Here is a 25,912-nt window from a genome sequence, read left to right as displayed (position 1 = left end):
CAAAACAACATTGTTGTTGTTATCAGTCTGGATAGACCAGAGGAAATAATAGTAATATAAAGTTATTGTATCTCAAATGGACACTGTTCTTCTCTCCATTGAAAGACTCATGAATGGAAGGACATTGCAATAATAATACCTGTATTTGTATAGCGCTTTTCCTGCAAACGTTGCAGCTCAAAGTGCTTTAATCATTATATAATCTTAATTTAATTATTTAGTCATTTAAAGGCAATATTAAAAAGATGGGTTTTTAGTCTTGACTTGAACATATTTGCTGAGGTTGCATCCCTGATGTAAACTGGCAGTGCATTCCACAATCTGGGTGCATAAAATGAGAATGCAGCCTCACCAAATCTCTTCTTTTATACATGTGGTACACAGAGAAAACCAGCGTCAGAAGACCTGAGAGCGCTATTGGGCTGATATGCTAGCAGAAGACCTGAGAGCTCTATTGGGCTGATATGCTAGCAGAAGACCTGAGAGCTCTATTGGGCTGATATGCTAGAAGAAGACCTGAGAGCTCTATTGGGCTGATATGCTAGCAGAAGACCTGAGAGCTCTATTGGGCTGATATGCTAGCAGAAGACCTGAGAGCTCTATTGGGCTGATATGCCAGCAGAAGACCTGAGAGCTCTATTGGGCTGATATGCTAAATGCAAAAGGTCTTTCAAATATTCTGGTGCTCTGCCAGTGAGAGCTTTATAAACAAGCAGAAGGATCTTGAAATCTATTCTGAACTTAACAGGAAGCCAGTGTAGAGTTTCTAAAATAGGAGTTATATGAGCTCAATCAATGATACAGAATTTCAGAGTCACAAGCTATTACAGTACCGGTATGTTAATAGGATTGTAATGCTTGATGCACTGAATGGCTCAAATGTGTGGGATAGATGACATCATTTGTTGTGTGTGCCACATGTATTTATTTATATCCACATGTATAGGCAAGGCAGTGTGCTTGCTAATTTTTTACTAATGTCAAGCAAGCAAACAAAAAGTACATTTTGAATAGGGGGCATCACATAATGACATCAACAAACATGAATGCATCCTCCATACTATCAAACACGTTTAATTCTGCTGAATTATCTGCTAGACAAAAATTACTGTCATAAAACACTAAGGGTACTGTACTATAAAACACTACTCCTGTTTTAATTGGTCGAGAGAATCTGCCATTCATGTTTTAATTGGTCGAGAGAATCTGCCATTCATGCGATTTGCGTCATTTCCGTTGTCAGGTGGCGCTGCTATGGAAAGATGCGATCAGAGGGCTGGCGGAAGGCAGGAGGCAGCCTTTCCTTTCCTGATTGCCTCATTTCGGTAATAGATTATAATAGGTAATAGTGGCTAAAAACAACTAAAGCTATATAGCTTAGCTAACCGCTGATGCACAGAACAGAGAACAACAGAGAGATGTCCATGCTGTAACCAGACAAACAGACTTCTGTCCTCGAGGTAAGTTGCTCATAAAGACACCGCTGAGCTCGGTCTGGTTCTGCACTTAGTTTAAATGGCCTCCCCGGTCCCCGGTTGATCTGCCCGGGTTGGATGTTTCATGTTTTAGCTGACGGATCTGATCGAAATCAAATAGTCTGGAGTCTCTTAGTATCTTAGCTTTATACCATGTGCATTTAGGTTCATTCATATGTCTAGGTGTCGCTGCATTTGTCGGTTTTTTGTTGCTTGCGGATGCAACTGAACTGGGCTACACAGCTTAGCTTTGTTGGATAAAAGAAAGAGTGCTGCTGACACCGATTCACATGGTTTTAGTAATTAACATGCCCAAATGTACTAACCCACATTAACATGCCCTAATGTTAACTAACCACACACGGCATATTTCACCTGTGCTTGACTTGTCCCTTCCGTCTTTCGTTTATAAAGGTTAAAGCGTGTTTGTTGCAAATGGATTTTGCGTTTGGGCGTCAAGGAAACGGTTTTTGCAAAAATGTGCTGCTTTGATTTGTTCAGGTCACTCGAATGTATAAACGGCAGAATGGCTCTTTACTAATGTCATCATGACATGAGATCAGTGTGGCTCAGCCGGAAGCTGATTGTATAAGGCTCTCAGTCATGTCTCTAACTAGGAGTTATGCCATAGACTAGTCACTCTGTGGTCTGGTGTTGCACACTTGTGATGGATTGCATCATTACAGTCATACAGTTGCATGCTCTGGTTGTTATTTCACCTGTATCTAGATCTGTGGTTGCACAAAATAGCTGGACACATCAATGTTTCCACGTTTGTCACCCTTAAGAAGCTGCATTCGTTTTCCATTTCTACTATGTCTCCTCTCCTCTAATAACCTCCTCAGGGAAGTTGTTCTATAACCTTGTATGGCCAAGGAAGGGCATTCAGATCAGAATGGAATAATCTATAACCTTGTATGGCCAAGGGCATCCAGATCAGAATGGACTCAATGGTACCCGGCGTCAGATGACAGATGCAGATCAGCCAGCAGCATTGCTCAGTGTAGCAGTCTGTCTGTCTGTCTCTCTGTCTCTCTCTGTCTGTCTCTCTCTGTCTGTCTCTCTGTCTCTCTGTGTCTGTCTCTCTCTGTCTGTCTCTCTGTCTCTCTGTCTGTCTCTGTCTGTCTCTCTCTCTCTGTCTCTCTGTCTCTCTGTCTGTCTGTCTCTCTCTGTCTCTCTGTCTCTCTCTCTCTGTCTCTCTCTCTCTGTCTCTCTGTCTGTCTCTCTGTCTGTCTCTGGCTCGAGCTCTTTTCTCTCTCTGCAGCAAACGTCGATTGCCCATTCGGGTACTTTTTTACCTTGATGCCATTTAACCTTTGTGCTAGATGATGATGATGGGTTAGCTGGGTACATTTGTGCAACCTAGATATACCACATATTCTATAGTAAGAGAGTATAGCACCTTTTACAATTGATTTCTGTGTGTAGTAGCATTTGTTTGGGTCTAGTCTTCAAATGACTGTTGTTGCGCTATTTCATATGGATTGTTATAATATTTCGCATTAAGGGTTGAGCCATTCGTGCTTTTGTTGGTTTTAGTATTTTTTGCAACACAGAACAGTGTGTGTGAGGTGAGGTGCATGGTTGGGTCATCATAGAAAAGGATGACTGCAGGCGGCTGCTGTAATAGGTTGGTCTCATGGTGGATCTTGAGTCATAGTGGTCTGGTGTTTTCTCCTCTGGTCTGGAACGCACGTTTCTCGGTTAGGGGTTGGTCCAAATATCGCTGATCATGACATCTGGAGCGTATTGTGATATTGTTCTCTTATTGACAATAGTGCGTAAAAATGCACCAGAAAAAATGGGCCATTCATGATTAACCAACTACAAGTTGCAGTGTCCCTCTTTCTGCAAGGCAGGCAAAGGTTTCACCAGACTAGTTTCAACACTATCTATAGTTTCCACACTAGGCCTATTGCTGCAGGTCGGTCATTGTTCACCCTTGCTGGTAGGCTATGTCCCCTCCATATACTTTTCTCTATATTATAACTTGTAGTTATTATTGTGACTAAGAACATGTAGTTATTGCCCAACCCTAGTCTTGGTCTTTGTTTGATTCAGAAGCAGTAGGCCTATGTTCTTGCTCTCCTTCTCAAACTGGTACAGTCACAGTGGCAGATAGACAATACTGTCAATACGGTCTGTACTGAAGTCTTAATTTGCTTTAACTTGGATTGACCTTTGGTTTTTATCTGGCCTGGCTTGTCTGTATATTATCAAATGGTACACGATGAAACAGATAGGCCTTGTCTAGGTTGCATTCATAAGAGGTGGGATCATAATAACATGATCTGAGGTCCCGTGCATTACATATTAGTTCACAGTTTTTGCCACAAGATTTCTTACAATAAAGGCCACTATGCAACAGTTTGAACATGTGACTGACTGGATGTCACACAGACTAGTGTCAGAAGCTAATATGAAAACCACAGTTGGTAAGCTTCTGTGGGTGGTGACTGGTTTGGTCTGGATGGCGACAGGCGGGCGTGAGACACGGTTCTGACACCGTCTGCTGTCTGGGATCACAGAAATCCTCATAGAAGTGAGATTTAAAATCCTCATAGAAGTGATGAAGATTTAAATCAACAGACAATGACTGCCGACTGTCCCGTCTCCACAAACAGCGGGCTGTGGGGGACTCCATGGTGTAACAGACTCCATGGTGTAACAGACTCAAACGGTGTCTCTCACTTGGTTTATTTAAAATCCCTTACCAGATGTAGCGGTGAGCATTAGGCCTAGTTTAGTAAGTGTCACCTGTAATACTGAAACACACTTTTTGTGTGGGTCACTTCCCAATGCCGACTTTCATGCAGGTGTCTCAAATGCGTTGTGTGTTTATAGCAGCAGCCAGATGCTCTCAGTTTATTATTTTTATATCAGTCTGACTCATCTCACTCTGGAATGTTGCTTGTTTGTCCTGGAATGTGAACACTTGCTTGACGGTCTGCTATCACTCTGTCCTAATGCTGTCTTTAGACACAATGTAGGCCTAGCTAAGTACTACTAACTATGGAAATTCCTCTATTGTTTTCACTCTCACTCTTTTACTCCGGAGGACATCTTTCACGCTCTCGTTGGTGTCACCCCCGCCTGACATTTAGCTTTTCTGTCAAATCCTAGTCTGTGAGAACCCTGAGGCGCCTGGGTGAATCACTGCCGTTGGTTCTGGGCACTCTTTCCCTGTTACGGGAACCAGAGGGTTTCATCACACAGGCACGCTTATCAGCAAACAAAACAAATACCTCTTGGGTAGAAGGCCATAGGTAACGTTGGAGGTATTTTACTGACGCTGGTGATCGTGATGTGTCACAGATTTTTTCCTGGCATGTGTCCTTTAGTTCCTTATCATACTACAAAGGCTTGGAATACCATGCAAGGCAAAACTGTCTTTTTTGAGGAAGTTTAGACATCACCGTCCATAGGCCTAGATTAAATGCACAGATTGAGATAAAACTTGCAGATTAGGCCTACTACAAGCAGCAGGTTTTTCTGAAAGCTGCAGCAAAGGGGTCAAACGAAGCTATAGTATTCAATTCCAATAAAGCATTAAAGGACAAAAAGGTATAAACAGTCATGTGTTTTATTTATTTGTTAATCTGTTCTTCTCAATCCCTTTTATGACCAGTTTACCATTGTAGGATCTGCATTCTACCCAAACAGTAGGGCTATAGCACAATGCTACTGCATTTGCATGGAGGCATTTACCAATCAATGGGAGCACAAGGCACATGTCCGTGCCATGCTGTAAGGGTTTGAATACGAGGTGTCGTCCTTCACACCAGCCACCATCGTCTGAATGAACCTGTAATGGCCTTCCATTCACACGGAGGTGTTGGTAAACTTGTGGGAGGGGTAACCTAAAGTGGCAGGCGGAGCTCCCTGTAGCCCCACTCCTCTCTAAGCCACAACACAGTCAGTCTGCTGCCCCCAACCCAGAGGACTTCTGCTTTAAAGCGTCGGTATCTATCGTCATGTTGTTGTTTTAGGAAATAAGGCTATTGCAAACCAACGACGAAGGCTATAGTCTTATCTACTGACAATGCCGCCGTCGATGTAGGCCTAGTTTTGATCAGATGCTTAGCGTCTTAGCCTAGCGGATTTAGCTTGCGGTTGAAGTTTTATTTTTTATTTTGGGCTACTTTATTCTCTCACATTTCGATCTCATTAACTGTGCTATCTTTATTCGGATGTAATCTGATTTGCTTTGCGTGTGTCCCTGCAGAGCTCCAGTATGTCCAAGCGGCGCTCTTTGGAGAGGGGGGGCGGAGAGACCTCAGGGAGGGCCAGCAAACTCCTGTGTCCCGGGATCTCCGGCAGCAACGCCAAGAGAGCCGGGCCCTTCGTCCTCGGTAAGAGACCTGGGGTTTACTTAGGGCAAAAATAGGGGAACGCTGTGTGTGTGTGTACTGTGTAGTGCTTGCTGTGTGTGTGTGTGTGTGTGTGTGTGTGTGTGTGTGTTCAGGAAATGAGGAAAGAGGTGGGGGGGGAATTCTTGTATGCCCGAGACGAGAATGTCAAGAATTTGTTTTCTGATTCCCCCCCCCCCCCTTCTCATGACATCGGGTAGAAAAGCTCCGAATTCAGAATCATGTCTGCGGGCCTTGTCGTTGTTTCCTCCTTCTTCTTTTAACATAATGAATATGGTGGTGCTCTGTCTGTCTGTCTGTCTGTCTGTCTGTCTATATCCAACTGTTGAGCTCGACCAACATGTCTGTAGGTTCGTAGTGTGGCCGTGTTAAAAACAACGTTATGTTTTGAAGGTGTTTTAATGGTCGCATGCTCTCAGCCACGGCAGTGCTGTAGAGTTACACACCCCTCCTGTTCCTTTTGGTCACGCAGCTGTTCCCTCTCGCACACACACACAGGGCCTCGTCTCGGGAACTCGCCCGTGCCGAGCATAGTGCAGTGTCTGGCCAGGAAAGACGGAACAGATGACTTCTACCAGCTGAAGGTGAGCGCACTCACTCACTCACTACCCCCCCGCAGCTCTGGCTTTAACGACAGACTCTGTGGTCGATGTGTGACTGGGTGTTCGTCCCACCACCGACTGGTCAATAGACATGGAGTAGTTGTCTCAAACGACGACAACAAGGATCTACAAGCGACAGAGCGAGCGCTCCCAGTCAGCGCTCCCAGTCAGCGCTCGAACCTGCGGTCCTCCTCCCGAACAGACGGCTTTGTTGATCTCCGTTTATGACCCCGTTTGCAGTGCGGCATGAATGGCGAACCGTAGAGGCAATTTGTTTATTGGGGGCAATCCAATAATCTGTGTTACACAAGGGGCTTTAGTAGGGAGGAAGAGCGAAAGGTGAAGCTCCATCTGGAATTTAAACTTTTAACCCCTTCACCTCTTTTGGTGAGTCACACACACTGCAGTGCCTCAATGGCTACTAGATTACTTTACTGCGCGTTCGGACATGTGCTGATGCATTGAACATGTGTGTCCGTCCCCCGTCCCCCCCCCTCTAGCTTCCAACCCCCCTCCTAAGTGTTTAGCCCGAGATCGCCTATCTCAGGTCAGCTGTAATGGGTGAAGGTTTTAGGCATTATTATTGAAGTGAGAGGGGTTGATTGTGGTCCAGTTCTCCCTTGAAGGTGTCCTGTCATGTTTGGGGTCATGACCTCTCTTTTTTCTTCTTCTTCTGTGGTTATTAGATCCTGACGTTGGAGGAGCGGGCGGATGCGGCAGGGGAGACCCAGGAGGAGAGGCAGGGGAAGATGCTGCTCCACACAGAGTACTCCCTCCTCTCCCTGCTGCACAACCAGGACGGGGTGGTGCACCATCACGGCCTGTTCCAGGTAAATATACCCCACCTCCATGGGAAACAAAGTTAAGTATAATAATAATAATTCATAACATTTATATAGCGCTTTTCCAAGGCTCAAAGACGCTGACAATATGGGAGAAACGGAAAACACAGAAAAACAAGCAACACATAACATGGGCACATGGAACACAGAGTTAGCGAACGGGGAGGGGGGGGGGGTGGTAGGGACAGGGGAGATGGTTAGGGGTAGGGGAGGCTGTATGCATGTCAGGGGGGTGGCAGGGTTAGGGGAGATGGGTAGGGGTAGTAACGCCCCCCTTCCGAGAGACAGTCAGGAGCATATGAAAAGTAAAACGCATGCGGTTTATTGCTAGCCACACTTTCACTTCTGTTCTCTTCTTAAGTCTTCTTCTGACTAATTAGCACGCCTACAAATTCATTGTTATTGCCGGGTGCTTGCTTATTCATGAAGACATATTGACGCATTCATATAACCATTCTCTTCATTCCCAGTGACTCACCTCCCCCGCCCCCCCCTCCCCCCTCTACCACTTTTCTTCCCGTTTTCTTGTAACTTTATTATTGTTCCATCTGCCTGCCTCTCTCTTTCACAACCCCTCTCTCTTCCACGCAAGCGTGTTCCTAGAATAGCAGCATCGGGCCGTGCAGGCTGGGATTCATTCAAGGCTGCAGCATCGATCGGGTTATTATAGTGCATCTCACCCACTCAAAGAGGACCAGTTAATAATGAATCGCCTCAGAAAGGCTTTTAGAGAAGCCAGCCATCACCAAACCCTGACAAACCCATACAGACATCAATGGGAGAGCGGTACCTATTGACCTATGACCTTTGTCATTCATCTCACACTCTCTCTCAGAGACCGTTAGACTTCCAATCATCAAATCAATTGATTTATATAGAACATTTATATAGAACATTTCTTATACCAATGGAATACAATACACTACAACAGGACACTGCGTCTCCTGAAAACACCCGCTTTTCCCCTTTACTGTGCCCTAAAAACTTCTATTGCCCCCCCTTGTACTGTTTCACCGTTTCTGTTTTATATTAAAAAAAAGAAGAAAAAAAAAGGCTAGGTTTAGAAGAAGGTGATAGGAGAAGGTTTTTCCTTCTATCAATGGCCCCGGGCCTGAGCTGGATTACTCTTCCTGCTACGACTGGTGGATTGATGATTCACTTAGCTTAGTCAAATGTATTGATTGTAAGTCGCTTTGGAATAAGGCGTCTGCTAAATGAATGGGGCGGCTGTGGCGCAGGAGGTAGAGCTGCCGTCTAATGATCGCTAGGTTGGCAGAACGGCGGTTCGAGCCCCGGCTGGCCACATGTCGAAGTGTCCTTGGGCAAGACACTGAACCCCAAATTGCTCCCAGTGAGCAGGCCGGCGCCTTGCATGGTAGCTTGCCGCCATTGGTGTGTGAATGTGTGTGTGAATGGGTGAATGAGAGGCTGTTGTAAAGCGCTTTGGATAGAGGCGCTATATAAGTGCAGTCCATTTACCATTTATAAAAAAAAAAAAAAAAAGTGGGGCAGTCCCACATTCATTTTTATTGACAGATACAGTGAAGTTTAGACAGGAAGGATGGGTGAGAGAGAGAGGAGGGTTGACATGCAGGACATGTCCCCGGCCGGAATCGAACCGGGGACCCTAGTTTACATGGTCAGCGCTTAACCCGCTACGCCACCTAAGCACCCATTTACCATTTATGTTTCTCAGTCCCCTAACGACGTCTTCGTCCTTCCCTCCGTAGGACCGAGCGTGTGAGATCGTGGAGGACGTGGAGGCCAACAAGGTGCGTAAGATGAAGAAGCGGATCTGCCTGGTGCTGGACTGCCTCTGCGCCCACGACTTCAGCGACAAGACGGCCGACCTCATCAACCTGCAGCACTACGTCATCAAGGAGAAGAGGCTGAGCGAGCGCGAGGCCATCGTCATCTTCTACGACGTGGTGCGCGTGGTGGAGGCCCTGCATAAGGTAGTGAAGGAGGAAAGCAACTAAGCACATACTTGTTGTATTATTCAGGGGTGCAAACTTGTCACCTTTCTGCTAAATTAGCCGTTTTTATCTCAAGATATCCATGTGAATCGTGTAGATCTGCAAGAATAAAAAAAAATGTTTTGGGGGGGGTCTAAAGCCTCATACAAGTCACATGATGCGCGACCTAACTAATCTCCCTGTCTGCTAAACTCCGCTGCTGTTGAAATAACTTTTAGCTTCAGGCAGCTAGGTACAGTTCCAGACAGTGTGGAGAAACACAGTCACAGTTAACTGTTTTCGAAGTAATTCTGCAGGTGTTAAGGTCAGGGCTGCCGCTACTTACACATGCATCATTGTTAGACCACCGTTAGTGCTAGCGGTATCTATTTAACACCATTAGTGCTAGCGCTACCACCCCCCTAAGGTTAGCTGCAAAAAAAATTTAAATAAAAATCTCGCCTTTTTGGGCCAACGCCAGTTTGCACCCCTGTGTATTACACCGTGTGTTGCTGCCTATGAACCCAGGAGTGTCAGCCCCTGGTGGACTGATGGGTATTCTAGTGCAGTGGTTCTCAACCCTCTCCTCGGGGCGCCCCAGCCGCTCCACATATTTGATCTGTTCCACCACCAGCACACCTGATTCAACTAATCAAGTACAAAGCATAATTGCTTTGTACTTGATTAGTTGAATGGTTGAACAGATCAAATATGTGGTGCGGCTGGGGCGACCCGAGGAGAGGGTTGAGAAACACTGTTCTAGTGGGTCACTAATGGCTATTGTTGATAAGCTAAGCTAAGCTAAGCTAAACAAGCCCTTAGGGTACGCCAAGGGAGAGGGCTTTTTCACCAGACAAGACTTGTGCGAGGTCGTTGTGTAGACTCACTAATGTATCTACAATAAGGATATTTAATTGTCCTGTTGTTTGGCGGCAGTGGCACGATTTATAGCTACTGTAGATGAAATTAACCGTGCAACGCCTTACCCAGGCCGACCTTTAATGAACAGAACAGTCACCGACTTGAGAACGTTGTCATCTGGAGCGGCGGTGACGCATACCTTCTTGAATGTTTTTGGTTTGTGTCTTGTGTTTTTTTTTCGTTCACTGGTATCGGAGGTACAGGTTCAGGCAAATTTTTTAATGTTGTTAGTTACATCAACGTTACGGAGGCCCTCAGATGAGTCATCATCGGAGCATGAGTTAACTCCCAGTTAAACCGCCCTATGTATAGACTTAACAGTGTTGCTTTAGTTTACTGTTCCAGTCTTTCACATAGCAGAAACTGACAGTGACGGCTCTTATCTCTACCTTTCCTCCCCTATCTGCAGAAAAACATTGTGCACAGAGACCTGAAGCTCGGCAACATGGTGCTGAACAAACGGTAAGTTACCAACTATCAATCTCATTGGACTCAGCCGTGCGAGAGGTCCCAGCTCCCAGCAGCCCTTTATTATCCTGTGGTGCAGTTTAGCCTTAAACCTGAGCAAGGGTCAAGTTCTCAGCCTCAAACAACTGATATCCTGATATCCTATCCCAGAGTCCCCAACCCCCACTGCCCCCCCCCCCCCATCCCCCCTCTGTCACTGTTGAGTAAGAGAGTTGGTGATTCACCCCCTGCGGTCGGATTTCGGGAGGTAAAAGGCGGGAACCTTTGCGCCAAATTAAAGAGACTGAGGAACGTGCCCCTGCTTTTGTTTTCTATGGGAGAGTGGTGGGAGGTGGTGGTGGTGGTGGTGGGAGGTGGTGGTGGTGGTAGAAGGGGGGCGGGGGGGAGGGTGGAACCGCACATGGAACCTCGGGTGCACCTCAGGTCAGGGTGCTGCAAATCGGATAGGCCTTGCGGAATGCTGAGTTCCTCAACCGTAAAGCCCTCTCCAAACACCATATGTGCCGCGTGTGTGTGAGGGTGGGGGGGCGTAATTGTGTGTGTGTGTGTGTGTGTCTGTCTGTCTGTCTGTCTGTCTATCTGTCTGTCTGTGAAAGGTAGTTATGGTGGGGGAAAACAGTTATGTTTGCAGTGGATTTATCCTAGCTTTAGCGAAAGGCACTGTCTTTGTTTTAATTCTATTTTTAGGCGTACGAAATGTAGGAGTGTTGCTGTCGAGTTCAATCTGTTTTGTAACTGAGTGCAGACTTTTTTTTTTTCTTACATTTTTGTTTTTCCACGTGCTCCTAGGCTAGAGTGTGTATCTGCATGTGCATGCTAGTAAACACCCCGCTGTACCCCACAGACACACACACACACACACACACACACACACACACACACACATGTTCTGTTCACATGCCATCTAAGGGTCTGAATGAGTAACACTCTCTCATACACACACGACGACATGTACTCTCATCCCTCCCTCCCACGCACATACTTGTGACACCCATGCATACATTACCGTAGGCGTAATCGTTGGCTACCCTATATAGTCTCACTCATTCACAACAATTAGCATATCACCTCATTTGTGAGTGCATGACTTATTAAAACATCAACTCCCTCTCTCTCTCCACCCCGTTTGTCACTACTATACGCTCAAGATATTGTTCAAACACACACACACACACACACACACACACACACACACACACGCACTCACATACTGTAACCCGAGCCGGCGCCCCCCCCCCCCCCCCCTCTCGTTGCGTGGTGACGGCGGTAGTGGTGATGAAACAGGAGTGTGTTTTGGCCGCGGCGGCGGGCAGCTAGGAGAGAGAGAGAGAGAGCAGACGAGCGGAACACTCCGTCCCAGCTGGGAGACAAAGGACAGACCTGCCAAAGGCCTCCATAGCTCAGGGCTGACTCACACTCACACACACGTCACACACGCAGACCTCTATTTACACTCTCTCTCTCTCTCTCCCTCTCCCTCCCTCTCCCCGCCTTCCTCCTGCTCTGTCTGTCGTCTTTTTTCCTCCCTCTCTCTCTCTCTCTCTCTCTCTCTCTCTCTCTCTCTCTCTCTCTCTCTCAACTTTTTTCTTCTCTTTCATTTTTTTCTTCTTGTCAGTTTCTTTCTCTCTTTTCTCTTGGCTTCCTTCTTTCCTCATTTCACTCCTTTTGGTCGTCCCTTTCTGCATGTTACAGTTTAAGCAGACATATGGACAGATTATGTAGAGTGGAGGAGGGTGTTGTTGTGTGTGTTTCACAGTATGTCTAGAGCTGGTCTCTCCATGTGCTAGTGGGGCTCCAACCATGTGCAATATCAATGTGGTCGCAACCTTCACTGAATATAGCCAAACCTGAGAGGCTGCAGTTGTCAAGTCCCCCTTTGTCTTGTGTACACACACACACACACACACACACGCACATACACACACACACACACACCTAGGTGCTAATAGGGCTTGTTTGTCATCAAGCCGCTGTCAGTTGACAGTCATCAGCAGCCACTGATGAGGCATCTCTTCCCACTGTGCTGAAGATGAGCTCACACCTCTACACTGTCACCTGCCTCCCCCCCCCCCCCCCCCCTGCAGCGGAGCACACACACCGTGCCATGTCACGGTCAGGATGTCGCTCATGATGTCCGCAGCTCCAATGCAGCAAAGACTTTATTTAATTGGGGCGCTTAGGTGGCGTAGCGGGTTAAGCGTTGACCATGTAACCATAGGGTTCCCGGTTCGATTCCGGCCGGGGACATATCCTGCATGTCATCCCTCTCTAATCTCTACTGTTTCTATCAATAAAAAAAGAAAAATATGAGTGGGACTGCCCCACTCAGAAAAAAATACTTTATTTAATTGATTTACGCTGCAAAGCTTTTTTTCGGTTTAATTTCTAAAATCTGAAAAGACCATCCAATCCATTTTTTGTGTTTGTTGGTGTGATGAGTTTGTCTCTACTGCAAGTTGATATTTTTCAATAATGCAAATAGTTTTGGATGTAGCTTATGTGCAAGTTAATCCCTGGCGGATTTAATGTGATGAATCCTCACTTACACGATATTCTCATGGTGTTCTTTTCTCTTTTCTCTGAGTCTGACGCAAATATAACTTCAACCGAAGTTACTCCTGATGAAATATGAAATAGCTAGAAGAGTTAGAAGAGTTTGACTTTGGTGTGATCAGAGCGTTTGTCTCTAAGACCATAGACACCCGTTTATACCACACCATAGAGAAGCTGGAGTCTGGAAGAGACCCAGACACAACCAGCAGTGTGTCTGGACCAGCACCGACGCCATACAATCTATTGACTTAACACTTTGAAACCTGAGACCACGTGTTGTGTGCTGTGACTTTATATATATTGTGTATGTGTAGAAAAAAAGAAAGAAGAGTTTGACTTTTAGGCAGTGGCCCGTTCTCTGCTTGCCTCCATGCAGAGGACGATGCCCCGTGTTCAACCCTCCCTTCTCCTTCTCATCAGCCGGCGCTATTTTGAGCCAGAGCCGGGACCGGGAAGGGGTTGCGGGTTCGTCACGGGGGGGATGTTGAGGTTTTTGGTTTCCTGTCTCCTGGGGGTCATGTGACCAGGAACCGGAGATGGTGGTGTGGTCTGTGTCGATCCTCCGGGACCCCTTTCTTCCCCCTCTCACGAGGAGAGCGAACACTTCATCTCATTCATGGAGGATTCTCACAGTGAGAATAGCAGCAGCAACGGTCGTGATGAACGCGGACAAAGGAAAGGGCCCTTGATAATGGGGGCTTTTATCCAGAGAGCCCTTGAAGCACGCCCTGTGTTTTCTGTCCTGTCATTGTGACCATCAGAGTGGTTTACTGTGTGATGAGAGACTTTTTGCTCACAAATCAGTTTAGAACAGCCTGGACATGTTATCTGATGTTAGACGGATGTTCTGAAGATCTCAGAATGTCATTCCCAGAAATGTCAAATATGGCATGTTTTGGCAAAGCATGTGATTTCACAGGAATTAACCCACGAGTGTGTGTGTGTGTGTGTGTGTGCGCTGCAGGCTGAGAAAGTGGAAGAGAAAAGGGGAAGCTGTTGACCTCAGGTCTTTTAGAAAGGGGATGTGGGTGAAAATGTGACCCGTAGTGGACTATGGTGCTGGACTGCAGCTGTGTCTCTGGCAGGAGTGTTTGAGAGAGTGACTGAGTGAGAGAGTGAGAGAGTGACTGAGTGACTGAGTGACTGAGTGACTGAGTGACTGAGTGACTGAGTGACTGAGAGAAATGGTGTGTGTCGTCTGTGTACGCAGGATCACTTGTGCATGTGTGCACATTTTTCCTTATGTGCTTTGCACACAAACACACACACGCACACACACATACACACATATTCGGCAGGCCCTTGCCCCGCAGGATTAGTCATCGAGGCAGTTATTCCCAAACCGCAGGTTGACTCACATGTTTGTCAAAGTGTGGCTTTTTTTATTTTCTCTTTCTCTCTGTACTGTTTCTCACAAGGCCGTGGGGATGCAGCCTATTCCCTCAGACCCTCCCATGGCTTCTCTCTACCACGCAATAACTGTTTACCTTTGATGACTCAGTCAAAACTCTGATAGGCCGCCTAGGCCCTACATGTTTCCACAGAAACCAATTTGATGTCCTTGGCAACAGTGGTTGAGGTCTTTTTTAGAACCTTAAGCGCCACCGTGTCTGGGGGTTCTCCCTCCCTGCGTACAGTAGATATCGCAGGCCTGGGTCTGAACCGCTGTCCTTTAGGATGTGGTCATGCTGATCATAGCCTTCTTCATGTCTGTCTGGTCTCTTTAAGATACCAGTTTATTCTGCTTTGGAAAAAAAACACATCCTTAACATTGTCCTGTTTTTTTGTATTGTTGTTCTTTCGTGAAGCGTACTAATTATGTCTCTCTTGTGATGCGATGCGATCGGTTAATTTGAGCATAGTTTTGCTGTGTGGGTAGTAGACAATAGCTAATGTGTGTGTTTGTGTGTGTGTGTGTGTATCTCAATTAAATTCAACTTTGTATGTGCAGTGCACTAGGAACATGATTTGGTATTCTACCATACTAAACAAGCTACAGTACATACAACAACAAGACGACAACACTCAAGACAAAATATACAGTACCAATATGAGTGGATATTATGAATAAATACTGTACAACTAAGAGCAAGAACATGTAAAGTGCAAGGTACAATGATCAGCAGTTATTGAGAAGGGCTGTGGCTTTGGGGAAGAAACTGTTCAAGTGGCGTGATGTTTTTTGATCTCTGTGTGTCTCAGGACTCATAATGTGTGTGTTTGTGTGTGTGTGTGTGTATCTCTGTGTGTGTCTCAGGACTCACCGGATCACCATCACCAACTTCTGCCTGGGGAAACACCTGGTGAGCGAGGATGACCTGCTGAAGGACCAGAGGGGAAGTCCCGCCTACATCAGCCCCGACGTCCTGAGTGGTGAGAGAGGAGAGACACATGCACGCACACACACACACACACACACGCACGCACACACACACACACACACACACACACGCACGCACGCACGCACACACACACACACACACAGCCTACATCAGCCCCGACGTCCTGAGTGGTGAGAGAGGAGAGACACACACACGCACGCACGCACACACACACACACACACACACACACACACCACGTGTATCTGTGAGATGAGGAGACCCCTCTCTCACTGTATGTGAACAGTGTGCAGTTGTTAATAAATCCAGCGACTCAACCAAAAAAGAGTCCCATATCTCTCTCTCTCTCTCTCTCTACATGTGTTTGTTAGTGTACCAATTCACTATTCATAGACGTATGCGTGTATGCGTGTATGTGTGTATGTGTATGTGTGTATGCGGGTATGTGTGTATGTGTATATGTGTGTGTGTGTATGTGTATATGTGTGTGTGTTTCCTGTCAGCCCATCGTATGTGTTTCCACAATGCTGAGTTGAGGTTGTGAAGCAGAAGTGGCTCCTGTTGGAAGGTTCAGCCTGGTGGAAGGTTCAGCCTGGTGGAAGGTTCAGCCTGTTGGAAGGTTCAGCCCGTTGGAAGGTTCAGCCCGTTGGATCTGGGTCCAGCTGGGAGGCTGGGAGAGACGTTCAGGAGAATGTGTTCAGGAGGTTGCGTAACGCTTGGCAGCCGGTCTTGTGTTTGATTTTCCGGCTATTAGGCAACAGATATTTCGCAAACTTGGAAAGCTTGTTGAAAGCCGAGAAAATATGTCATGGCACTTTTTTTTATTTTCACTTTTTTTTTCTTTCTTTCACTGATTTGATCTTGTTTGGGAGTTGCGTGGTCTTTGTCGATGATGTAGTGGGCGGTATTTCATATGTAGATTTATAATTTTTTACATTTAAAAAAAAAAAAAAATTCAATGGAGAAAAAATGCAGTTATTTTCTACTCCTACACTACATCTTGCTATTAATTTAAGCTTAACAGACATGGAATATGTATTCAGTGTTTGAGCACGCAGCATTTCGTGCACAACACACCATCATTTCCATTCATTTGAAAGCCAATTCTCAACCTAAAACACAGGTTGGTGCGTAGGTGTGAAAAGAAGAGCAGATTGCGATGTGACGTTTGTTGTTTTGCCTTCTCCCCTTCCCTTAAAAACACAGATACGCGCCAGGCGTAGATCAGCAGAACGTGACAGACACACACACACACACACATACACACACACACACACACACACAGTCACACACACACACAGCCTAACAATGATACGGAGCTTCGGTGACTCACACCAATGACTCACCGAGGGGGAAACTACTCCCATCTCCCTCCCGTGTGTGTGTGTGGCTGTGTGTGGCTGTGTGTGGCTGTGTGTGTGTGTGTGTCACGCACGCTTGCCATAATTGCCCCATGGGTGGAGGAGGGGCCTGTAACCACCCTGCTGCCTCTGGTTTCTATAGGGCAACGCTATGCAGCTCCACCCTAACCAGCAACGGGTGACTCATCTCATACTAGGGCTGACCTTTAATGGGTCAGGGTCATTGAAGATATTTGCGAAATATCTGTTGCCTAACAGCACAGTACAGTGGAGGCAGGTAGCTTAGAGGTTAGAGAGGCCGGCCAGCAGTAGGCCGGAAGGTCCCTGGTTCGATCCCCGCCTCAGGAGGGAAGTGGATGTGAGCTGGTGGGTTGGAGGGTTGCTGGCATCATATCTAAGGTGCCTACCACTGCCGTTATGCCCTTGAGCAAGGCGCTTAACCCCTCATTGCTCCAGGGGCACCTGGACCCTGTGCCCTGAGCAAAAACATACCTTTTGTTGTACTCTGTGCAATGACAATAAGGGTGAATCTAATCTAACACGGCCCTTGTCAGGTGAAGGGATTTGTAGTTCTAGGACAGGTGGACGTGGACTCGTGTCATGAGGTGTGTTTGTGTGCACGGTTTGTTCGTTCATCATTCATTCTGTGTTTTGAACTGGATGTGATTATTCCTGGATGTGTAGGTGAAGGGCAATGCATGCATGCAGGAATAAGCAACAACACAACTCCACAAGCACATGTGTGGTTGAATGATTACAGAGTCAGGTTGTACTTTCACACAGAGTTTCCCTTTAATGACCTAGACTGTGGCGGCCCGTAACCAACGGAAAATATTTTAACACTCGAGCGTCGTGATTCTTTTACATGTGAGAGACGCGATCTTTGGAATTTGCACTGCTACTGTTGGTTCATATTGGGGCGGCTGTGGCTCAGGAGGTAGAGCCGGCGTCTGAGGATCGCAAGGTTGGCAGATCGGCGGTTTGAGCCCCGGCTGGCCACATGTCGAAGTGTCCTTGGGCAAGACACTGAACCCCAAATTGCTCCCAGTGAGCGGGCCGGCGCCTTGCATTGTAGCTTGCCGCCGTTGGTGTGTGAATGGGTGAATGAGAGGCCGTTGTAAAGCGCTTTGGAATAAGGCGCTATATAAGTGCATCCATTTACCATTTCATTTATTCCCCCCCCCCCCAATGCTAAAGTACTTTTACATGCGAAAGTAACCCCCCCCAACTTCAAGGTGAATCTCACATCAGTGGATTTAAAACAGATAAATGATGAAGGTCCCCCCCTCCTCCCCCTGCAGGTCGGCCGTACCGCGGTAAACCCAGCGACATGTGGGCCCTCGGCGTGGTCCTGTTCACCATGCTCTACGGCCAGTTCCCCTTCTACGACAGCATACCTCAGGAGCTCTTCCGCAAGATCAAGGCAGCAGAGTACTCCATCCCCGAGTGAGTACCTCAACCATGCACATAGTACTACTACTACTACTACTACTAGTGAGTACTTCAACCTTGCACATACTACTACTAGAACATAATACTAAGATGCTACAATTCTGCATATCGGATACATATCGGCTCTTGACAGTAACTGTTGTAGTAACAGTGAAGGATGTCGGTGTGACTGTACCATGATGACGCTATGTCAATATTAGTCCACATAGTACTCTGAGGCACACTCCATCTGCACCTCCTTTTGTTTGTTCCTCCAATATTGGTGTTTCCCTTTCCTGGTAGTGACGGTAATAGATGTGTAACCTCCCCCCCCACTCTCCCTCCCTCCCTCCCTCTCCCTCTCTCCCTCTCCCTCTCAGGGACGGGCGTGTGTCTGAGAACACAGTGTGTCTTATCCGTAAGCTGCTGGTGCTGGACCCCCAGCAGAGGCTGACGGCTGCAGAAGTATTAGAGTCTCTCAGCGGTATTATCGCCTCATGGTGAGTCAGTGTGCCCCCTGGTGGTGGCCACGGAGACCTACAACTTTTAACCATGACGTTTTTACTACCTATTTTACTGACCTTTATTTTCTGACCTTTAAAAAAATAAAATTATAATTATAATTACAAGAGAGCATGTATACCAAAAAAACTTTAACAACTTTTTAGAGGTGTCTGCAGTCCATCCCTACTCTCTTGGTAACCAGTACCTGTGTGTGTGTGTGTGTGTGTGTGTGTGTTTCACAGGCAGTCTGTATCCTCTCTGAGCGGTCCTCTTCAGGTTGTACCAGATATCGACGACCAAGTCAACCACCCAGAGCATCTCCAGGAGGTGAGTAGTCCCTGCTAAAACAACAACAGCAGAAGTGAGGTTGACCTCATGACTTTGAGGGAGTTGAATCAGCGTTGTCTCCCTCCCTCATCGTTGTAGGGGTCAACGAGCAGTGTCTCCGACACGGTGGTCTCGGTCGGTCTTGTGCTGAGTGACAGGGTATCCGCGGTGTCTTGAAAAGTATTAAAAGTTGATAAATCAATTTTGGGAAAATCAAGACCCTTAATAAGTATTAAAAAGTCTTAACGATCTTATGAGGTCTTGAATGTTGTAGGTATTTTTCTGAATTAGACTCTGTCCAAAGAGTTTGAGGCCTAAAAACTTTGAGTAAAAGTTTGTGAATTTATTAGTTTTATTAAAAAACAACGATGAACCGGAAATTCTGTTGTATGATAGTGGTCTAGTCTATTGCAAACTAAAACTGTTAAGTTAAAGGTGTCACTGATGTCAACGGTTACAGCTCCAAGTGGCGGTGAGGTCTGGAAAAATATTGACAAGGTCTTTTAAAAGTCTTAGAAAGGCATTGAAATTAACCTCAAGATTCCTGTATATACCCTGAGTAGGTAACATAGACACGGCTGTTCTAGTGTCAACTGTCACTTAGATCCAACTGTCACTTAGATCCAACTGTCACAAATTAACCTCAAGATTCCTGTATATACCCTGAGTGAGTAACAGCCTCCCCCCCCCGCCCAGGCGAAGGTGACAGAGGAGTCGTCACAGTACGAGTTTGAGAACTACATGCGTCAGCAGCTGCTGCTGGCCGAGGAGAAGAACACTATCCACGAGGCCAAGAGCTTCCTCAGCAAGCGGCAGTTCGGCAGCATCCCCCCCGTGCGGCGCCTGGGCCACGACGCCCAGCCCGTGAGCCCCCTCGACGCCGCCATCCTGGCCCAGCGCTTCCTCAGGAAGTAGACCGCCCCCGCCGCCACCACCACCTACCCTCAGACAGACCCTTGGCCCTCCCCTGGGGATAAGGGACACAGTGGGGGTCAGGTTGGGAGGTTGGGCACCCATTGACTCAGCACACCCATGTGGGTAGGGGGGGAGGGGATTGGGGGGGGGGACGGACGGGTCTGACCCAGTCCCACCCTGGGTTAGAGGTGCCCTAGATGGGTTGGCTAAGGGGGAAGGAGACCCCATGTGTGGGTCACCAGAACATTACCACTCACTTGCCGCCTGTTGAATTCACCTCACCACACATCTGGGCGTCGTCAGCGGTGAGCACCAGGAACGGGATGGGTGGAGGATCTGAACCAAAGGCTCCTAGCTACACCCCACCCCCCCCTCAATGATCTCAAAACACTCACAGTCGTACACAGGGGTCGTCAGAAGAACTCTGAGTCTGGTCTGAGGGGGTTTCGGAATAAACAATCACCCCCCCTCTCTGCCGAGACCCCTCCTCTCCACCCCTTCTTCCCCCCCAATCTACTCTGGACCCCCTGAGCAATACTGGACCAGATCTATGTAGCAACCCCTCCCTCCTCCTCCCTTCTCCTCCCCCCTCAGTGTCCCCCGTTGTAATGCCTTGACTCAGAGATCACCTGATCTCCGGATGTCACTCACTCCCCCTGCCCCCCCCACCCCACCCCACCCCGCTCACTCTCTCTCTGTTTCCATGTAACCAAAATGATCTGGACTGGTCCTGTCTGTAACTACGACTTCAAATCTACCTCTCTCCATCTCTCTCTCTCTCTCTATCTCTCTCTCACCCTCTCTCTCTCTCACCATGATCACCGTCTTGAAAAACAAGGAATTGTAAGGGGGTAGTAGTGATGCCACCGTAGGCATTAAAATGTTTTGGGGGGCCTAAAGGTTTAAAATGTGGAAACCATTTTTAGTGGGTTTATCCTACTCACAATCAGAATAAGCTTCTTTTTTTGTTTGTTTCTATTAATGAATAAGTAGCATTTTGACCCTTCTTATCTACATTGAAGATGCTAACTATCCAAGCCTGGCCACCACTAACCCTTTGCTATCTTTAAAGTAAGTCTAATGCATTGTTTTCTTGCTACGCTCGCTGCACCATCCCTATGGAACAACTTTCTTTAGCATTTAGGCAGCTAGCATCGGGGTACCTGGAAGTCGGGATGCCAAGAGCTGGGTGGAGGAACAGACACAGACAGTTTACAGGATGATGTTGTTGTCGTCAGACGTTGATCCTCTTTCAGTCTGCCGTGTCGTTATTGACATCCTCAATGCCATCTCAGTAACGATCATGACACGGACACGGTCGTTTTTTTATTGCCAAAAATTACGGAGCGTCTTCGAGTGATTGTTAGCCAAGGAAATGATACCTCCTCCTCCCCTGATTCCCTAAATCAAAACGACTCCCAGGTACTGGAACTTTCCCCCAGTTCTCCTGTATGTATGACAGATCATTGTGACAGATTGACTAAGTATTGGGCATGAATGTGAAAGGTGAAATGCAGTGGTATGTCTGCAGTGAATGTCTGTCTAGATGACTGTGTGTGATGTGGGGCCAGGTGTGTTGTATTAGACAAAGATATAGGGGTCTTCCCTCTGGTACTGCAGCGCTGTGTTAAGCCCCCTGCCACTGCAGACCCCCTTAAGCTATCCTCCGATCTCTGTATCTCACCTGCCTCAGTCTCAGACACTGTGAAAACCACCAGACAGGCTTCATCACCGGGGCGGGGAGCTTGACTGAATGTCCACGCTATGAGAGAGGGCCATCTTTCCCTTCATAGTTGTGAAGGCTCTTTGTCTAGTAGTGTGTAGTATTGTCCAAAGTCTAAAATCTAAACATAGCATACCGTCATTTCCCATTTAGTTTTACTTGTTAAAGGATATTGCTTCTAGTATCTCACCATATATCTGAAAGACACCTGCTATTATATGTGGAATGGTGATAATGGAAAACGATGCGATTATAATATTTCATAGAGTAAGTCAACAGCTAGGCTCATTGGGTTAGTTGTGGTGCCTTGGGGTATTGGTGCATTCACATCTTTACCAAAGGCATTCTTCTCCTGAAATGTTGCAAAGCTACTAACTTAACCCGTGAACAATATTAGGCATCTGTACGCTTAAGCTTGCCCTTGCTCCCTGTTGTATCTGCATTAGACTTCCATCTATTTATATCCAAACTGATCGCATGAGTAGAAACTCTAGCCGCCAGTTTTCCACTTGTTTCATTGTCTGTTGTCTTTTTCCCCTCCTCCTCCTTAATTTCATGTTAAGATGATTTTGTTATTTATTCACTTGTTTAGATATTCCTTTTCTGGCAAACAATCTCTTTTTGCTATCTTAGCTTTAACCATTACTTGAGTTCCTGAGACTTTCAGCTTTTAGCCATTCGCTGTTTCCTCCCTTTCAGCTATCTTCATTGAAGAAGAATTCAGGGTTTTTTTGTTTATAGTTTTTGTTTTGTTTTTTTGCCATTGCCACATGCTTGTGGTTGATTAAGCTACACTAATAACGAGACTGACTCTGCATAGTTCTATTTTTTACATATAAAAAGAATCGCACATTATAAAAATGATTTATCGGGAGTGATTTAAAATGTTGATCACCCCCATAACTCATAAGAGGCTGCAGTCCGCTGCGCTCCGGTCAGTATGTAAATAACATCTTGACAGCTCTCGTCATAAACGTATGTACTGTAGTAGAGCACAAACCAGTGAGCTGCCATCTAGTGGAACAATATGGAACTGCTCTTGTTTCAAAGCAAAACGAATAATAGACAATAGACATGCATTAGAGGTGATGTTAGCTAGCCACCACATTTTGGAAGTGAAAAAAAAAAAAACAATGACATGAGAAAATGTTCAGCTTTTTCCCACCTCAATGTGAAATTCTGGGTTATAAAGCAGTATTAGTAGTTGATTAGTGTAGGAGGTCGTTCATACAAAAAAAGGTATTTTGTGAACACCACAGCCCTTGCTGAACGCTGAGACGTTTCTGATGCCATCCCATGTTAAGGCGAATATAATAATATAACCCCCTCCATTGGTTAGAAGTCTGTACTCCTATTAGATGACCCCCTCGATGTTAATGTGTCGTCTGTCCCTCTCCATCACGACAGTGTTCACGTTTTAGCTGTTGGATTTATCCTCTTCAAGTTCAATGTTTAAAAAGAGGAGTTGCCCCCTGCGTAGGCCGTCTGTGGTGTTCTGTGGATCGAAAGAAGCGGCTGAAGAAGAAGCATGAAAAGTGTATGATTGATGTCAAAAAGATGTGATTTTGCATGATTTATAACTTGCAAGGTGTGTCACAATATTTCCCTGAAATCTTACCAATAACAATTCGGACGGACTAGTTAAGCTTTTTCTCTTTTGTTCCAAAATAAGTAAACTAACCTTTTTTTCCCCCCCAATCAGACAATATTATTACAATTGCTAAAAACATTCAATATGCTTACAATTTTCTATTTTCACCATAATTCTAAAAATGAGGAAATATCTAGTTCTCAGTGTAACCGTGTATTCGATTAGCTGAGTATTTCAACTGGAAAACAGATGATGGTGGTGTATATGACATGTGGTGGTAATGTAGTTGAAAGCCAGCTTGATACTGTGTTGTAAGCTGCTTTGTTGGATATGGGCATCTAATACAAAACTGGGTAATTGTACAGAGATGAAAACAAGTTTGTATAAAAGACATATTTTTGTACTTCATCAGATCTCTACATGCATGTCAGCAATAAACTTTGATATGGAAACATTTAATCATTGTTGTCTTCAGTGCCATTATTCAGATATTCATACTTCCCTCCACCGCCAGTAGGTGGAGTACTTTCTCAAAGAATAGAGTAAAATGACAGCACTGTTTGCGTTTTCTGTAACACAGAAAAGTTATTCTCAACGTATGACACACCATTGAATCCATTCACAAACTGTTTATCCCTTGAGTTTTGATGTTGTTGCTTATTATTATTATTATTATTATTATTATTCACAGTAATGGCTACACTCCCATACAGAAAGTGTGCAATTTATTCGTCCTATATGGTTAGAGTAGTGTTATCAGCTTTTATTTGATGGTATTTGTGTACATATTGGTTTTACTATTTAGAAATTACAAAAGTAATGGGACAGATTCATCAAATGTCCAAACTAAGCTTTAACTAAGCACTCTGTTTAGTCTGTTTAGAGTTTGGTTGACAACCCTTTGGCCTGAAGTCTGCCATTGACCTCACCAGACGCTGGGTGTTTTTTTTTTTTGCTTGGTGTCTCTGGTGATTTTCTGCATCAGTTATTGTTTATTTAGAGGTATTTCTGACTCCCTAGTTGCTGTGGCAGTATTTCCTGAGTAATTTGTCTTACTGTACGATGACGCGCCATCCAATGAATTTGGAAGAGTTTTATTGTACTTGAGCAGACAAGATGTTTCTGTACACTTTAGAATACATACTGCTGATGCTGTCAGGAGTTACATGATCAATTAAGACAAGTCAGCCAGTTCTAGTTATACACGCCCTAACATTAATACCATGTGACATGGTCCATGTCCACCATGTTTCACAGATGAGGTGGTGTGCTGTAAATCTTTTAGCAGATCCTTTTCCTTTCTCCAAACTTTCCAAATGTCAAGCACTCTGGTATATGACAATGTTCCTCTTATATTTCCAACAATACCTTTTTTTCCAAACCTCTGCAGGATCTTTTAGGTACTTTTTAGCATAATGTAAGTTAGTGACCATCCTTTTTGAGGAGAACATTTAGGAGTTTGCACCTTGTAGTGAAGCCTCTGTGGTGACGTATTCTGCGGACGGTGCCTCCCTCCTGAAGAGTGTTCTTGATCAGTGGGACAGTTGTTGTTGTTTGTTTTGTTTTTCTTAATTATGTTGAGCGTTCCTCGGTCATTCACCTCCTAGCCTGTTTGTGATTGGCTGAGCTCATCAGTGCTCTTTCTTTTTTTTTAATGATGTTCCAAACTGTTGATTAAGGCTTTAACCCTTTTGATATGTTTCAACCCTAATAAAGGCTTCCTTTACTTTCATTAACACCTCGTTCGTCCTCGTGTTGACAGACTCCAACGCCTAGAATCAATACTAGACATTGACAGCTCTCTTCCAGCTGGTCACATGATGTGATGGAACACACCTGACCAGACCACCTGACACCTGACCAGACACACCTATCAAGCCAGTTGTCCTGTTCAGTACCCTGACATAGGGGGACTATGCATAAACAGTGTTGGAATGATGTAACAGTGCTGATTCTGAATGGTGAAACCAATATATACAGTATGTTACGGTACATGTGGGAATACGGTACATGTGGGAAAACTAGAGTTAGGGTTAGGTGCTAGGGTGACTTGGTACATGCTGGCATGTCTAACCCTAACCCTAACCCTAACCTTACCCCTAAACCTAACCTTAACCCTAACCTTAACCCTAGCGCCCTAGCACCCTAGCACCTAACCCTAGTTTTCTCACATGTACCGTATTCCCACATGTACCGTAACACATACACAAATACCATCAAATAAATGCTGAGACTCCCATCTTTCTCATAGAATCTCACAGTAATTGCCAGATTTCAAATCAAACCTTTTTGAGTGTAGAGCAAAAAGAAGAAAACATACTTCCCTGTCCCATTACTTACATATACAGTATATATGAGATGCGTGCATGTTGTGTGTTGTATAATGGATATCAGAGGGTAGTGTGTACCGGTACTAAGGGCTTGTGTGTCTATGGGGCAGACCTCTTGTCTGGCTGTGAGAGGACGTGGACCAGGCCAGTGTTGGCATGATGCCCAAACAGAAAGACCCCCGCTGTTCCTGACTCCACCGCTGC

General features: G+C 45.8%; 1 protein-coding gene across 1 annotated transcript; it reads left to right on the top strand.

Annotated features, from left to right (window-relative positions):
- Nucleotides 1–1,301: 1,301 nt before the first annotated feature.
- On the top strand, nucleotides 1,302–20,168 carry stk40 (serine/threonine kinase 40). The gene is made up of 11 exons (XM_080540819.1): nucleotides 1,302–1,460; nucleotides 5,701–5,827; nucleotides 6,344–6,429; nucleotides 7,134–7,277; nucleotides 9,020–9,244; nucleotides 10,575–10,627; nucleotides 15,444–15,559; nucleotides 18,189–18,333; nucleotides 18,699–18,818; nucleotides 19,065–19,149; nucleotides 19,846–20,168. The coding sequence occupies exons 2-11, from the start codon at nucleotides 5,710–5,712 to the stop codon at nucleotides 20,062–20,064; spliced, it is 1,311 nt and encodes a 436-aa protein (XP_080396945.1). The 5' UTR covers nucleotides 1,302–1,460; nucleotides 5,701–5,709; the 3' UTR covers nucleotides 20,065–20,168.
- Nucleotides 20,169–25,912: the final 5,744 nt, after the last annotated feature.

The sequence above is a fragment of the Nansenia antarctica genome (genome assembly GCF_963989245.1).
Source record: "Nansenia antarctica genome assembly, chromosome: 10".
NCBI lineage: Eukaryota > Metazoa > Chordata > Actinopteri > Argentiniformes > Microstomatidae > Nansenia > Nansenia antarctica.
Note: the sequence above shows the minus strand (reverse complement) of the source record. Positions and strands in the feature narration are given on the sequence as shown.

Bases quoted from the DNA above. Each gene is read 5' to 3' on its own strand.
- stk40 (XM_080540819.1), top strand. From the start codon at position 5,710: ATGTCCAAGCGGCGCTCTTTGGAGAGGGGGGGCGGAGAGACCTCAGGG. The intron at 6,430-7,133 runs GTGAGCGCACTC...TGTGGTTATTAG, and splicing joins ATGACTTCTACCAGCTGAAG to ATCCTGACGTTGGAGGAGCG. The intron at 10,628-15,443 runs GTAAGTTACCAA...TGTGTGTCTCAG, and splicing joins AACATGGTGCTGAACAAACG to GACTCACCGGATCACCATCA.